This window comes from Arvicola amphibius, chromosome 12 (assembly GCF_903992535.2).
Source record: "Arvicola amphibius chromosome 12, mArvAmp1.2, whole genome shotgun sequence".
NCBI lineage: Eukaryota > Metazoa > Chordata > Mammalia > Rodentia > Cricetidae > Arvicola > Arvicola amphibius.
Window position 1 is genome coordinate 108430907 of NC_052058.2, and position 12766 is coordinate 108443672.

Here is a 12766-nt window from a genome sequence, read left to right on the forward strand (position 1 = left end):
TAAATCCCATCTCTAGAAATTCTTCTCTGAGATTTTTTGTTGTTGTTGATGTTCAGATAACATGACAATACCGTGTAATTGGATAATTAAATGTCATTATATCCCAAGTTCACTTTCATTTAGCTCAGATATATACATATGCATACCTTTAATTCTCAATCATGGCTCCACTTCTACTTGGTCTTTGTTGATTTTTGGATCCGTCCTAATTATTGAAAGCACTAAAGTCAGAATCTCTGGTCTTCACCCACAAAATGCTAATATCAGCCTCCAAGCTTTAATAAAAAAAATGCACCCAGATACTGCCAAATGTCCTGGAGCAGTGATAGGAACATCCTAAGAGCAGACCCACCAATACAAATCAACCTCCGTCACACACAAATGTCAAAATCTTCAAAATCGCTCCTCATTTCAAACTTTAGAATTTTCTTTTTAAGTTAATATACAAAGAAATGGGTTTTGTTGTGACATTTTTATGTTTTCATACTTTGTTCTTATTCCTTTACCCCAATTTTTAGGTTCCCTTCTGCCCCCACAAATGGTCATCCTTTCTACTTTCATGTCTCAGGAATTCCACTATCCCATTTCCCCTCCCTTAAGACATCCTACGTATGGTCTTCTTTATGTCCTACACACATGTGTATGCATAGACACAAACTTATATCTACACTCCACAATACCACATATCTGAGAAAACATGGTGGAGTCTGGTTTATTTTGCTTAGCATGGTGTTCTATTCCATCCAGTTTCCTGAAAATACCATGACTTGATTTTTCTTTCTTCATGGATGAACAAAATACCCCTGTGTATATTAGCCACATATTCTATATCTACTCATCTGCTGATAGATGTCTAGGCTGGTCCTACAACTTAGCTATTATGAGCAGAGCAGCAACTAACATGGTTGTACAAGTACCTCTGCTGCCTGGAGTATGTTGGCCTGGAGTCCTTTGGGTAAATACCCAGAACAGATAGAGTTGGGTCACATGGTAGTTCTATTTTGGAGGAACCCCCACACTGACATAGTAGCAGCAGCAGATAACATTTCCACCAGTAATGTCTAAAGGGGCCTCTTTTCCCTGCATCCCAACTAGCATTTTCTTGTTTGTTTTCTGGAGAGAGATGCAATCTCAAGGCAGCTATAATTTGCTTTCCCTGATGGTTAAGAGTATTGAGCACATTTTCAAATAGCTATTGCCTGCTTTTATTTCTTCTTTTAAGAACTGTCATATCAGTTTATTAGCCCATTTTTCAACTTGGATGATTTGTAGGAAGTACTGGCATTTAATTTATGCAGTTCACTGTGTATTCTAGGCATTGATCTCCTATCTGATGCATGGTTGGCACAGATTTATTCCTTTCCATGTAGCATCTATTCACCATGATGAATTCTTCTTTTGGTTTACAGAGTCTGCTTGACTTCATGTAATTATATTTGTCAGTTCTCAGAATTATGTCCTTTGTAGTTGGATTCCTTTATAGAAAGATCTTACCTATCCCTGTATCTTGAAACACATTGTCTGTATTTCCCACTCAAAGTTTCAAGGTTTCAGGCCATATGTTAAGATCTTTGATCCACTTGGAGCTCCTTTTTGTAAGGAGCAAGAGACATGGCTCCAGCTTCATTGTTCAGTGTGTGAATATCCAGCTTTCTCAGCATCATTTATTGAAGAGCTTATGCTTTTTCCAAGAGATGATTCTAACAACCCTGAAAAAAAAGTAGGTGATTACAACCATTTGTGTTTACTTCTGGGTTCTAAGTGATCTTTGGCTATATAGCCATAAGGTTCCCTCCAATGCTTGGGGAACACTGAGGAAGAGGGGAACGGGTAGAATTTAAGAGCTGGAAGATGTGATGGAGTGTTGAGTAATATTGTCCTCTAAGCATAGCATGGTAGTTTCATGCCTGAGTGATAGTAGTTATGATTACCTGCAGAAGATAAGCACTGCCTACATCTTACCATGGAAATGGGTGGGCTCATGAGGCCTCACCCCTCTCTCTACAAATCTATAAGCAGTTTATGGTTGCCGGAGGCAGAGAAACATTTAGAGGTTTAGGCACTGGTAAGATGCCTATGTTCCTGTAAGCAACCCTCATAAATCTCATTGGGTACTCACAAATCAAAGAACACTTCTAGCACAAATCCCCAGACATGAAAGCAGAAGAAGGTCTAGTTGGGAAGAGGAAGAAGATCAGGGAGAGGGTGAGAGGACAAAAGAATGTAACAGGAGGTAGGTATGATAAAAATACATTGCATACATCTATGAAAACATCACATTGAAGCCTATTGTTATATAATTATGTATAACATATGCTAATAAAAGCAAAGACTCTTAAATAGGTAAAGCAATCCTAAAGTGCAGGGTTGGAGGTATCACAACTCCCAATGTTAAACAACTATAGAATGATACTTTGTATAGTTACGTGCAGGGAGTCCCTGATCTCAAACACTAAGAAAAACAAGTAGGAACATATTATATACCATATATTTCTTTGTATTATAGAAAAAACAGGTACAGAAACACTTCCTAAGGTCAGTGGCTTTGATGACAGACAGGCTAGTAATAGAATTCTCTATACTAAGCACAGTTCTACGTCTCTGTCCCTCCAAGGTCTGCTTTGCTACAGAAGATTCCAACTGAGATGCTACCCACTCAAGACTGGAGAATTACTCTTAGAACCTTGGCTGTTTCCAGTCATCTCTAGAAGCAAGTGCAAACAGCTGGTAGACAGGTTGACACCTCAACCTTCCATAGCCACTGCCAAGCCTCTGAAGCCAGATTCACAAAGATCAGAACTCCAAGGCTGTTTGGGGCCATCTGTCCCATTAATTGTTAAAAGTCTCACAGTAAAATGAATCTGGAGCCTCTGTCTAGATAAAACATTTTGAACACACCCCCATTTATCAAGCCCTTTCTGTCACCTGGCTACTTCCCTCATCTGGTGCCATTTTGTATTTAATGAAAATGTGTTTTTGGAGTTTAACAAGTTATTCTCTACCAGGGGAAAATCTGATCCCTCTGACTAACTAGTAAACATATTACATGTTCAAGCATCGAAATGGCTAAAAGTGATTTTAGTGCTTTAATTTAAAAATAAAAAAGCAGCAAATCTTTCTGAATTATAAAGACTTTGTAAATTTATATTTCAACCTTAGTCTTTTTGTTGTAAAACTACGTAAGTGAAACACAATGAAACAGATGGATTTCAGAACAGCATAATTGTATCTTCGTGATCATGACTAATTAATTATATATCTATTATTTTATGAGATAGTAGTTTTGCTGTCAAAGAGGGTAATGTGGGACTACTATAGAGAATAACACCTCATGGCAGAGAAGAAAGCAAGTGTGAATTTAATGGAAAGGAGATACAAGTTCTTACATAGAATATGGACTGGGCAGTATATTTCCACATCATCTCCCAGATTCTGACTGTGGACCTCTATGGAAACAAAGTCGATTAGGTGTCACACTAATAAGTAACAAATAAATCAGGAGGCTGAATGCAGTCAGTATAAAAGCATGTGTGTGCACATGCACGAGTGTGCGCACACACACACACACACACACACACACACACACACATAACTTCATAGGGACTATCTGGGATTCAGTCCTACAGCCATTATCTTAAGACATCTCAGCAGGTGCAGTGGACAGGGACTATCTGGGATTCAGTCCTACAGCCATTATCTTAAGACATCTCAGCAAGTGCAGTGGGGAGAGAAAAGCAATCATGTTTCAAGATGCACTCATGACTGCAGCAAACAAAATGAAGGAACCTGCCTGGCTAACAGAAAATGTCACTTCACATAGGCCCTTTGAAGAGACATCTGTCAGCATGAGGGGGTTCTAAGGAAGCCCCCAGCTGTTCCAAGAAGCCTAGACAGGATAAACTCAAGACCATGCACACTGAGGCCAGAACAAAGTCCACCGGCTGCTCTGGGCATAGCTCTATATCCTTGGGGAAAAAAACTGACAAAAACAGGGTTCCAGACGTAGAGTAAAGGACAAGGAGTCATGTACACATTTCCCCCTCAAATGATAGAGTTTACGCTGGTAGATATAAGGACCTTGACTGACTCTGTGTCATCCCACAGAAGCATGGAATTGCCTCTAGGTTCACAAGAACATTAAGGGTCCTAGATTCTCAGCCATCTCAAAAGGAAAAATAATGAAAAGTCAGCTTTGTGGCTTTTATTTGCTAAGCTACTTGGAATTGCTTTCCCCTGTGAACAGTTCTCCAAAGTATTCATGATATCATGATATCCTCATTTGTATGTGCCAATTAATTGGAGGGAGGAGCTGGAGAGATGGCTCTGTGGTTAAGAGTTCTTGCTGATTCATCATGAACACCAGAGTTCAGACTCCATCACCCATGAAACAATCTCTAGGCAGCCTACAAATGCCTGCCAACTCCAGTTCCCAATGTATCTCACACCTTCTATATGAACACAGGTGTATACATCTGCACACAAACATACAAATACCTTCACATATACTAACACACGAAAATATTATTGAAAAATTTTTTAAATGAAACCATTTTAAATATAATTTGTATATTATGCTACATAGCTAACTTACAGACAATTTTCTTATAAATATTTAATGATTTGGATCATTAAAAGCAAAACGCATACTAAACAGCCTCCCAAACCAACCTATCATCTAAAGTTAAAATACTACAGATTGAAGACCATTTAAAGTTTTCAGATTAGTAGGGGCCGGATGGTGATGGCGCATGCCTTTAATCCCAGCACTCGGGAGGCACAGGCAGGTTTGAGTTTGAGGCCAGCCTGGTCTACAAGAGCTAGTTCCAGGACAGCTAGGAATGTTATGCAGGGAAACCCTGTCTCAAAAAACAAAACAAAACATAACCAAAAAAGGTTATTAGGTTATTAGGGCTTATATAATCTCCTTTCTAAAGAGATGATGCTGTACTAAGATATAAGTGCCAGGCCTTATTCACTTGTAATTCCTCCAAATGCTATAGATTTAATTGTTTGCATATGAAAACTACAAAGTTTAGATCCATCCTAACATTGATAAATACTCAAAAAAAGTAATGAAAAAAAACTCCAGTTAGGAGGATAGTGAGCTATTTAGCAACTAAAAACAATGTATGCTGGTATGGAAACAGCTTGACCTCCTGTGCCATCCTGGTGTGTGTGTGAATCCAGACATCCTGCTCGTGACAGAGAATGTCCTCATCCAAGCAGCCAAATGTCAGTGCTATCTGCCAAAGGCAGCTTTGCATATGTGTGCTAAGAATATTCTGATCGTACTAGGTAAGAGTGTTACAGTTGGAGACAGGGAAACTGCATAATGGCTCCACTACTAGGTCCCAATTTCCTTGTTTTCCATCTGTATCTGTACTTTCAATTTGTTCTCCTGCACTCTGGAAATTGGCCCAGTGCCCCATTCAGAGAAATAAAGGCCATTATTCCCTCACTGTAGTCTAGCTTGGGAAATTGAAGAGGGGATTCTACTTGATGAGAGAAGCTCCCTACGGCAGGCTCCTGCTGTGTCGACCAGGCAGTGCTGTCAAGGGTCCTGTGACTTGGTTATTTCTGTCACTCCATTTTCCACACCATCTGTGACATTTGCTGTGGTGGGGTAGCTCTCTGGTTCCCCATGGACTCTTCTCCCCCCAGCGATATGCCTACAGCCTGGAGAGCTGCCATCCAGGTCATGCTCTGGTGACCAAATGTGGGGCTTTTCTTGTGTCTCCAGGCTGAAAGATTAGTTAACTCTTAAAGCAGCTGATAAACTTTGAAGCTAAGTCAATCACAGGTATACTCAGAAGAAACTACCACAGCCCCATTTTTAAATGACTATTGTAATTACAAGGGTGTTCTTATTAAAGAGTTAACCATTTGTTATCATGTCTCATGAAGAAGTAAAACTGTGTTCTAGGGCAGTCTTCTACAGTCCATATGTCAATAGGGCATTGGTAGGTGTTGCAAAGGGGTCAAAACCTGAAGCTGAACTCCCTAGATTTGATTCCTAGTAGTGTGACCTTGGATAAGTGACTCAACCTCTTAAGCCTCTAGATTGTCTGATCTATAAAACAGAAATAATAATAATGCCTGCCAGTGGTGTTACTTGGAGGATAAATGACTCACTACTGTCAATGTTTTAAGCAAAGTCTAGCAAATAATAAATGTTTGTTAAACAGGATAACTGCAGAGAGGTTAGTTGACTTCCTTAAATTTCCTATTATGACTTAAGAAGTCATAACAGAAGTTATTCCATCTGAATTTGTAACTGAAGTTACTCCAATTTCTCTGGCTCTTACTCATCTGCTATCTTTTTAAATCCTAAGTCTCTGAATAGCAATCGTGAATCTCTACAGAAATGCATACACTTAAAGCAAAAGATTGATAGATGATAGATAGATGATAGATAGATGATAGATAGATAGATAGATAGGTAGATGATAGATAGATAGATAGATAGATAGATAGATAGATAGATAGATAGACAGACAGACAAATAGATGATAGATAGACAGACAAATACTTACATTAATATTTACCCTAACTATATGTTATAATTTGGCATGCATATATCCCATTCCACTTCATTCTATTTCAATACTAATCATAATCAGCTATATTCATTTCACACCTCACCAAGCTGAATTGTAAAAAACACTGCACTTCAAGTTATTACTATCAAAATTACAGTTTCAGCAGAGAGACGCTTCAGTGGCTAAGGATGCTCACTCTTCTTGAAAAGAACCCAAGTTTGGCTCCCAGCACTCACATTAGGTGGCTCACTACTGCCTGTTAACTCAACCTCAGGGAGATCCAATGCCTTCTCTTGGCCTCAGCAGGGACTCATGTGTACATTTTCCCCAAAAGACACACACACACACACACATCTCAAAATAAACTAAAAATAAAATTTTTAGAAAATTGCAATTTCTCCACCTCAACAACTTTAAGACAAAGACTGCCATTTCTGTCAATTTTTATTAAAGTTTTGAACTCAATATTTTCCCTGGCCTCTATTTAAAAGCAATCTGTAAGAACAGTGCAGCTATAACACCACTGAGATGGTTTAAATCTTACTTGAAAGTGACTTAATTGCCCTAAATTTCTGTTTGCTTACCCAAGGATTAGGATAAACTTCCAAAGCTGTGAGAATGTTAAAAGAAGCTGTGTTCGATGCGTAGTAATGTGACTGCTGTAGACACACTCCAGCTATTACATCCACTGACCTTTGAATAACTAGCCACTTCTTTATTTTGAACACTAACTCCTTATTCTTTTCCCCAATTTTTGGGTTTTCTTTCATCTTGTGATTGTTTCCTTCGCTATGCAAAACCTTCAGTTCAATGCAGTTTCATTTTTTTTTTGTTTTTGCTCTTTCTGCTTCTGTGCCGCTGGGGTTATATCCAAGACAGCACAGCCAAGACCAATGTTGTATAATTTTCTTCTGGTAGATTGACTTTCTGACCTTAAGTATCTTCTTCGTTGGAATTGATTATTGTGAAAAGGGTAAGGCGCATCTGTATGTGGGCAGCCAGTTTTCCAAATACCAGCCATCAAGGACAGTTCTTCCACATCATTATGTGTCTTCTTATCTTAACAAAAATCCAAAGAATTGATCATAGATAGATGTCTGTGAGGGCAATACTGTAGGTTTCCAGGCAGGGAAGCAAACCACGAAAAGATGAAACTGAAAACTTGGTGCAGAAAGACTTCTCAACCAGGATCGAGACTTTGAGGAGTCTGAAGCCAGGTGGTTCGTTGTCAGCATATTTAAAACACACTACAATTTGGAAAAAGAAAGTCTCCCATTGTAATATAATTCCCGGTGCAGAAGGAAGCATAATTACATCAAAACATGACTTGTGGTACATTTCATTTCTTCCAAGAAGATGGTTTCTAAAGATAGGTTACCTGTACTAGCTTAAGGGCCTAGGGAAGGATCTGACCTGGTTTTAGTCCTACAGATATTTAGGCTACTAGCCACTTCTGGTCCTAGTTGTAGAAGCATGGGGAGCCTCTGGATGTAAGGGTAATTAAGATTACTAACCACCCCTTGTCCTGGTTTTAGGAGCTTGACATGGCCTGATCCAATAGATAATGCAGACCCCCAGGCTATTTATCACCTCCAATTCCCAGCTTTCTGGAAAAACAGATTATATATCCTTCCCTTTGAAAGAACAATTCTAAATGCTAATATCCTGGGTTCCCTGGAGATCTGTGGGCAAAAGCACCGTATATGCATTTATTTCTAAGTTTTCAGCCCATTTCATCCCCTTGGTCAATGTCTTTATTGCTATGAGCATATGACAGTTTTAATTACTTTTGCTTTGTATTGTATTTTGATGCCAGGACAAATAACCTTATTTTCAGAAACAAATAGTTTTTCAAAAGAAGATACACAAGAACCTTGCAAATGTACCAGGTGAGGAGGCAGGAGGAGCTCAACATAACCAACCGTCAGGCAAATAGAGCTTTAAACCACAAGGAGACAGCATCATATCTATTAGAATGCCTAGTCCCCCCAAAAATGAAAAATAACAGAGCATTCATAAAATGGAAACTTTGTACCATGTGGGTGAGGATATAAGTTATCACAGCTATTTTGACAAACAGTGTAGTGATTACTGAAAACTAGAACGGTCATATGATCCAGTCGTCTTGTTTCTGGGCATATATCCAAAGGAATTACAATCAGCCTGTAGAAGAATCACCTTCATTTCCATGTTAACTGCCACATTAGTCACAAAGCCAAGATATGGAAACAACCTGAGCGCTCAGCAACAGATGAATGGATTTTTTAATCTGTCATTTTATACATACCCAAGAGAATACCACTCAGCCTTTAAAAATAAGGAAATTCTGTCATTTGTAGCAACACAAATGAATCTAGAGAACGTGATGCTGCGTGAAATAAGCCAGGCACAGAGAGGCAAATACCATGATCTTAGTTAAATGTGGAATCTGAAATGTTAAACTGATTTTAAAAAATGGTGGATATCATAGGATAAGGCCAGAAATGCTGATGGACAGAGAAAGGGAATGTTTTGGTAAAGGGAAACAAAGTTCTAGATAGACAAGAAGATATGGTGATCTATTACATATGGTAACTAGTTAATCATATAGTCTCTATTTCAAAATTGTAGGAAATTGGATTCTAAATGCTCTTGTCACAAAAAGTAATATGTGAAATGATGTATGTGTTAATTAGTTTGATATTTTAATACCATAAGATATATATATATATATATATATATATATTATACTGTATCCACAGCTGAGTGGTGGTGGCAAACACCTTTAATCCCAGCACTCGGGAGGCAGAGTGGATCTCTGTGAGTTCATAGCCAGCCTGGTCTACAAGAAGTAGTTCTAGGACAGGTCCCAAAGCTATAGAGAAACCCTGTCTCAAAAAATGAAAACATAAAAACAAACAAACAAAAAGAAATATTATACTATATCCTAAACTACATAATTCTCAATAAAAATAAATTGCTAACGTTTTCCAAGGAGTACATGGGATTCTCAATGATAGTCCTCAGTCACAGCTAGTTATCAAAATGTCTCATTTTTAAACATCCTGATGCCTGAGCTTACCTCCATCTCCCAAGACAGCGAACAGATGAGATAATACAGATGAATAGAGGGAACCAGGCTGCCAAATCAGACTGAAGAATAATTACAGTTCATACTCACAACCTAATTCACTAAAGACTCAAAAGATAGAGAGCAACAGCAAAAAGAGTCATGTAATTCTTCTTTTGCAGAAGATTAAAGCTGTCTGGCTACCCTTCTTTTCCTACATAAAATGCACATTGGTCCAGACTGAGCATACATGGTAGAAACAACAGAGAAGACTTGTGGCCTGAACCAAAAAGGGCCTTTGTTTTAATACAACACCTGCTTATGATGCCCTTTAAATGCTGAAAGTCATATGATAATTTCCAGAAGGTTATCCTTCAGAAATCCACAAAACTCAGTTTCATCTATAACTGGCAATGAAACAGACCTGCTCTATCCTGCTAAAAGCAGGATATATATGGGAACTTGAGCTAGTAAGTTCTGTCGACTGGAAGTTGAACCATGTCTACGAGAGGGAAGGCCAGGAGCAAACCTTTCCTCCCAACAGCGACAACAGTTCTAGGAGCAGAACCACACAGCTGCAGCAGCTTTGCTTTCCCAAGTTCCAGCATTTACGAGCTTAGTTGCATGCCAAGCACACATAAATAGAGGCTGATATCACGGGGGGCCTCGGAACTCTTGGAGCAGTTTTAATCTTTAAATAGCAGAATTGATTTCTGTGTGCATAGAAACTGCCATAAGGCCCTCAATACTTTGTTTAGTTCATTTTTCAGTAAGATACTTGCAGTTGTGAAAAAAGTTTCTCTTCAGCATGATAAAACCCTCAGTGTTCCACATATTCACAACTCAGAGGTGACTGAACCACCTTTAACACAGTGTATATACTCACTTCTCTCCTGTACTGTGTTCTCATGTTTATTCAAGTGAAAATAATTACATATTCCATATCTTTGCAGATACTCCATTGACAGAAGCAGCGACCCTGGGAGATTTTTTTATGTTGACATTACAACGGGTGCTCTCATGACCGCAAGACCACTAGACAGAGAGGAGTTTTCTTGGCATAACATAACAATCCTTGCTATGGAAATGAGTAAGTAACCTAATTGATTTGTCTCCACAAACTTACAAAACATAAAAGTATAGAAAGTGAAAGTTTCTAGACCTTATAGTTAACAAATGTTCCACAGGAGAAACTGAAATTATATGCTATACGAATATATGGTCATGTGATTTGGTCTACAGTTCATTTTTTTTTTTTTTTTTTTGGTTTAGGGACATCCTTAATTGAGCTCAGTTTGGTTTTGTTTTTATGCAAGTAGCAGCTAGTAAATCCTGTGTCTGTCAGGAGCTGAGTCATCACATGTTTATGACTGAGAAGGCCTGGAGTAAAGCCATCCTTCCCAACACTGAGACCAAGTCTAAGGAGCAGAACCATGAAACTTTACCATTTCTGTTCTTCAAGTTTCAGATTAGCTAGAAAATTCCATTTTAGAACTACCTTTGCTGTATCCCTAAAGTGCTGGTAAACTTTGTTTCCATTTTGTTTTGATTCTAGGGATTTTTTAATTTCCTCTCTGATTTCTTCAATAACCCAATAACTATTGAGGAGTCTATTGTTTAATTTCATATTTCTATGGCTTCTCCTGATTTTGATTTTTAGGTTTTGTATTACATTATAATCTGATGGCAGAAATTACTTTGAGTTTGCGTTCTTTTATTTGCTAAAACTTTTACTGTAATATAACTTAATTTTAGAGAAAGTCCCATAAGTTGATAAAAATGTATATTTTATATGTGTGAAATATTACCTAAGTGTCTATAAGTTCCGTTTGATCTATAGGGAGGCTTAACTCTGAAGTTTCTTTGGTTTCTTTGTTTTAAAGATGATCTCTTACAGTGGAGCAGTGATGTCACTCACTGTCATTATAACTGGGTCTTTCTGTCCTTTTATGCCCAATAATGCTTGTTTTTATGAAATTATGTGTATCAATATTGAAGGTATATATATATATATATATATATATATATATATATATATATATATTTACAATCATTTTTGAGGCAGAGTCTCACCAGGTAGCCCTGTCCTGGCCTAGAACTCAATAGGCAGAGAAGACTACCCTCAAACACAGAGAAATCTGCCTGCCTATGTTACCCGTATGCTAGGATTAAAGGCATTCACCACCATGACTGACCACAACAACTGGGTCTTTTTAAGTGATTTTTCTTTTTCTAACTGGTGGTGGTCTTCCTTATTTACCTCTTCTAATTAATCCTAAGGTATTCTTCAGCTAACCCTAGTTGTTTCTGGATTTGTTAGGTGTATCCTTTAGTTTTCAGTCTGTGTGCCTTTGACCATGAGGTGTGCTTCTTGGAAAGAAAACAGTCATGTCTTGGTTTTTTATCCAACCAGTTAGTTTCTATCTTTTAATAGAAAAGTTAAAACTATTTACCTTTAATTTTTTAAGAAAGGTTTTCTGATTCCTATAAGCTTGTTTCACTGTTTTTCTCCCTAGTTTTAACACTGATGTTTCTTTCTCTTCTATGAATATAGTGATTTTCTGATATACTGTGTTGTACATGATTGGTTCTTTCCCAGTCCACCTTTGTTCATTTATTCCTCTCACAAAATGTTTCCTCTCCTGAACTCTCAAGTTTCCGACTGTGTTTCTTTCTTCCATGTGTAGTATTTCTTTAAGAACCTTCTGCAGTGTGGGCTTAGTGGTCAAGAACTATTTTAGTTTATGCCCATTATGCTCTTTTCGCTTATTAAACAATAACTTTGCTGAATATATAGGTAATCTCAGTTGGCAGTTATTGAGTTTCTAGACTCGAAGATTCCATGTTTGTCTTTGACTTTTTTGAGATAGTGTGTCCCTCTTGCAGCCTTTTGTTATTATGTAGTTTTATCATTGTAACTATGATGATAGATTCTATTCTGGACATGACTATTATGTGTTTGAATGGTGTTCAAGCTTAGATGTTAATTTCTTGGAAAGTTCTGCTATAATTCCATTGACTAGGTTTTCTATGCCTTTAGATTGTATCTCAGCTCTTTCTACCTATAAATTCTCCATGTCTGAGAGTCCTGGAAAGTTGTGGTTGTTCATTTATTTCATTACTTATGTCTGAATACAGTATTTTCTCAACTTCATCTTCAAATCCTTTTGTTTGTTTT

At 37.8% G+C, this 12766-nt stretch overlaps 1 protein-coding gene across 1 annotated transcript in view; it reads left to right on the forward strand.

Moving 5' to 3' along the window:
• The window catches only part of Cdh20 (cadherin 20), a 58883-nt gene that overhangs the window by 25311 nt on the left and 20806 nt on the right, over nucleotides 1-12766 (forward strand). Inside the window, exon 7 of the mRNA XM_038349290.1 lies at nucleotides 10542-10678. Coding sequence (XP_038205218.1) covers nucleotides 10542-10678 — 137 coding nt within the window. The remainder of the gene's footprint in view (nucleotides 1-10541; nucleotides 10679-12766) is intronic.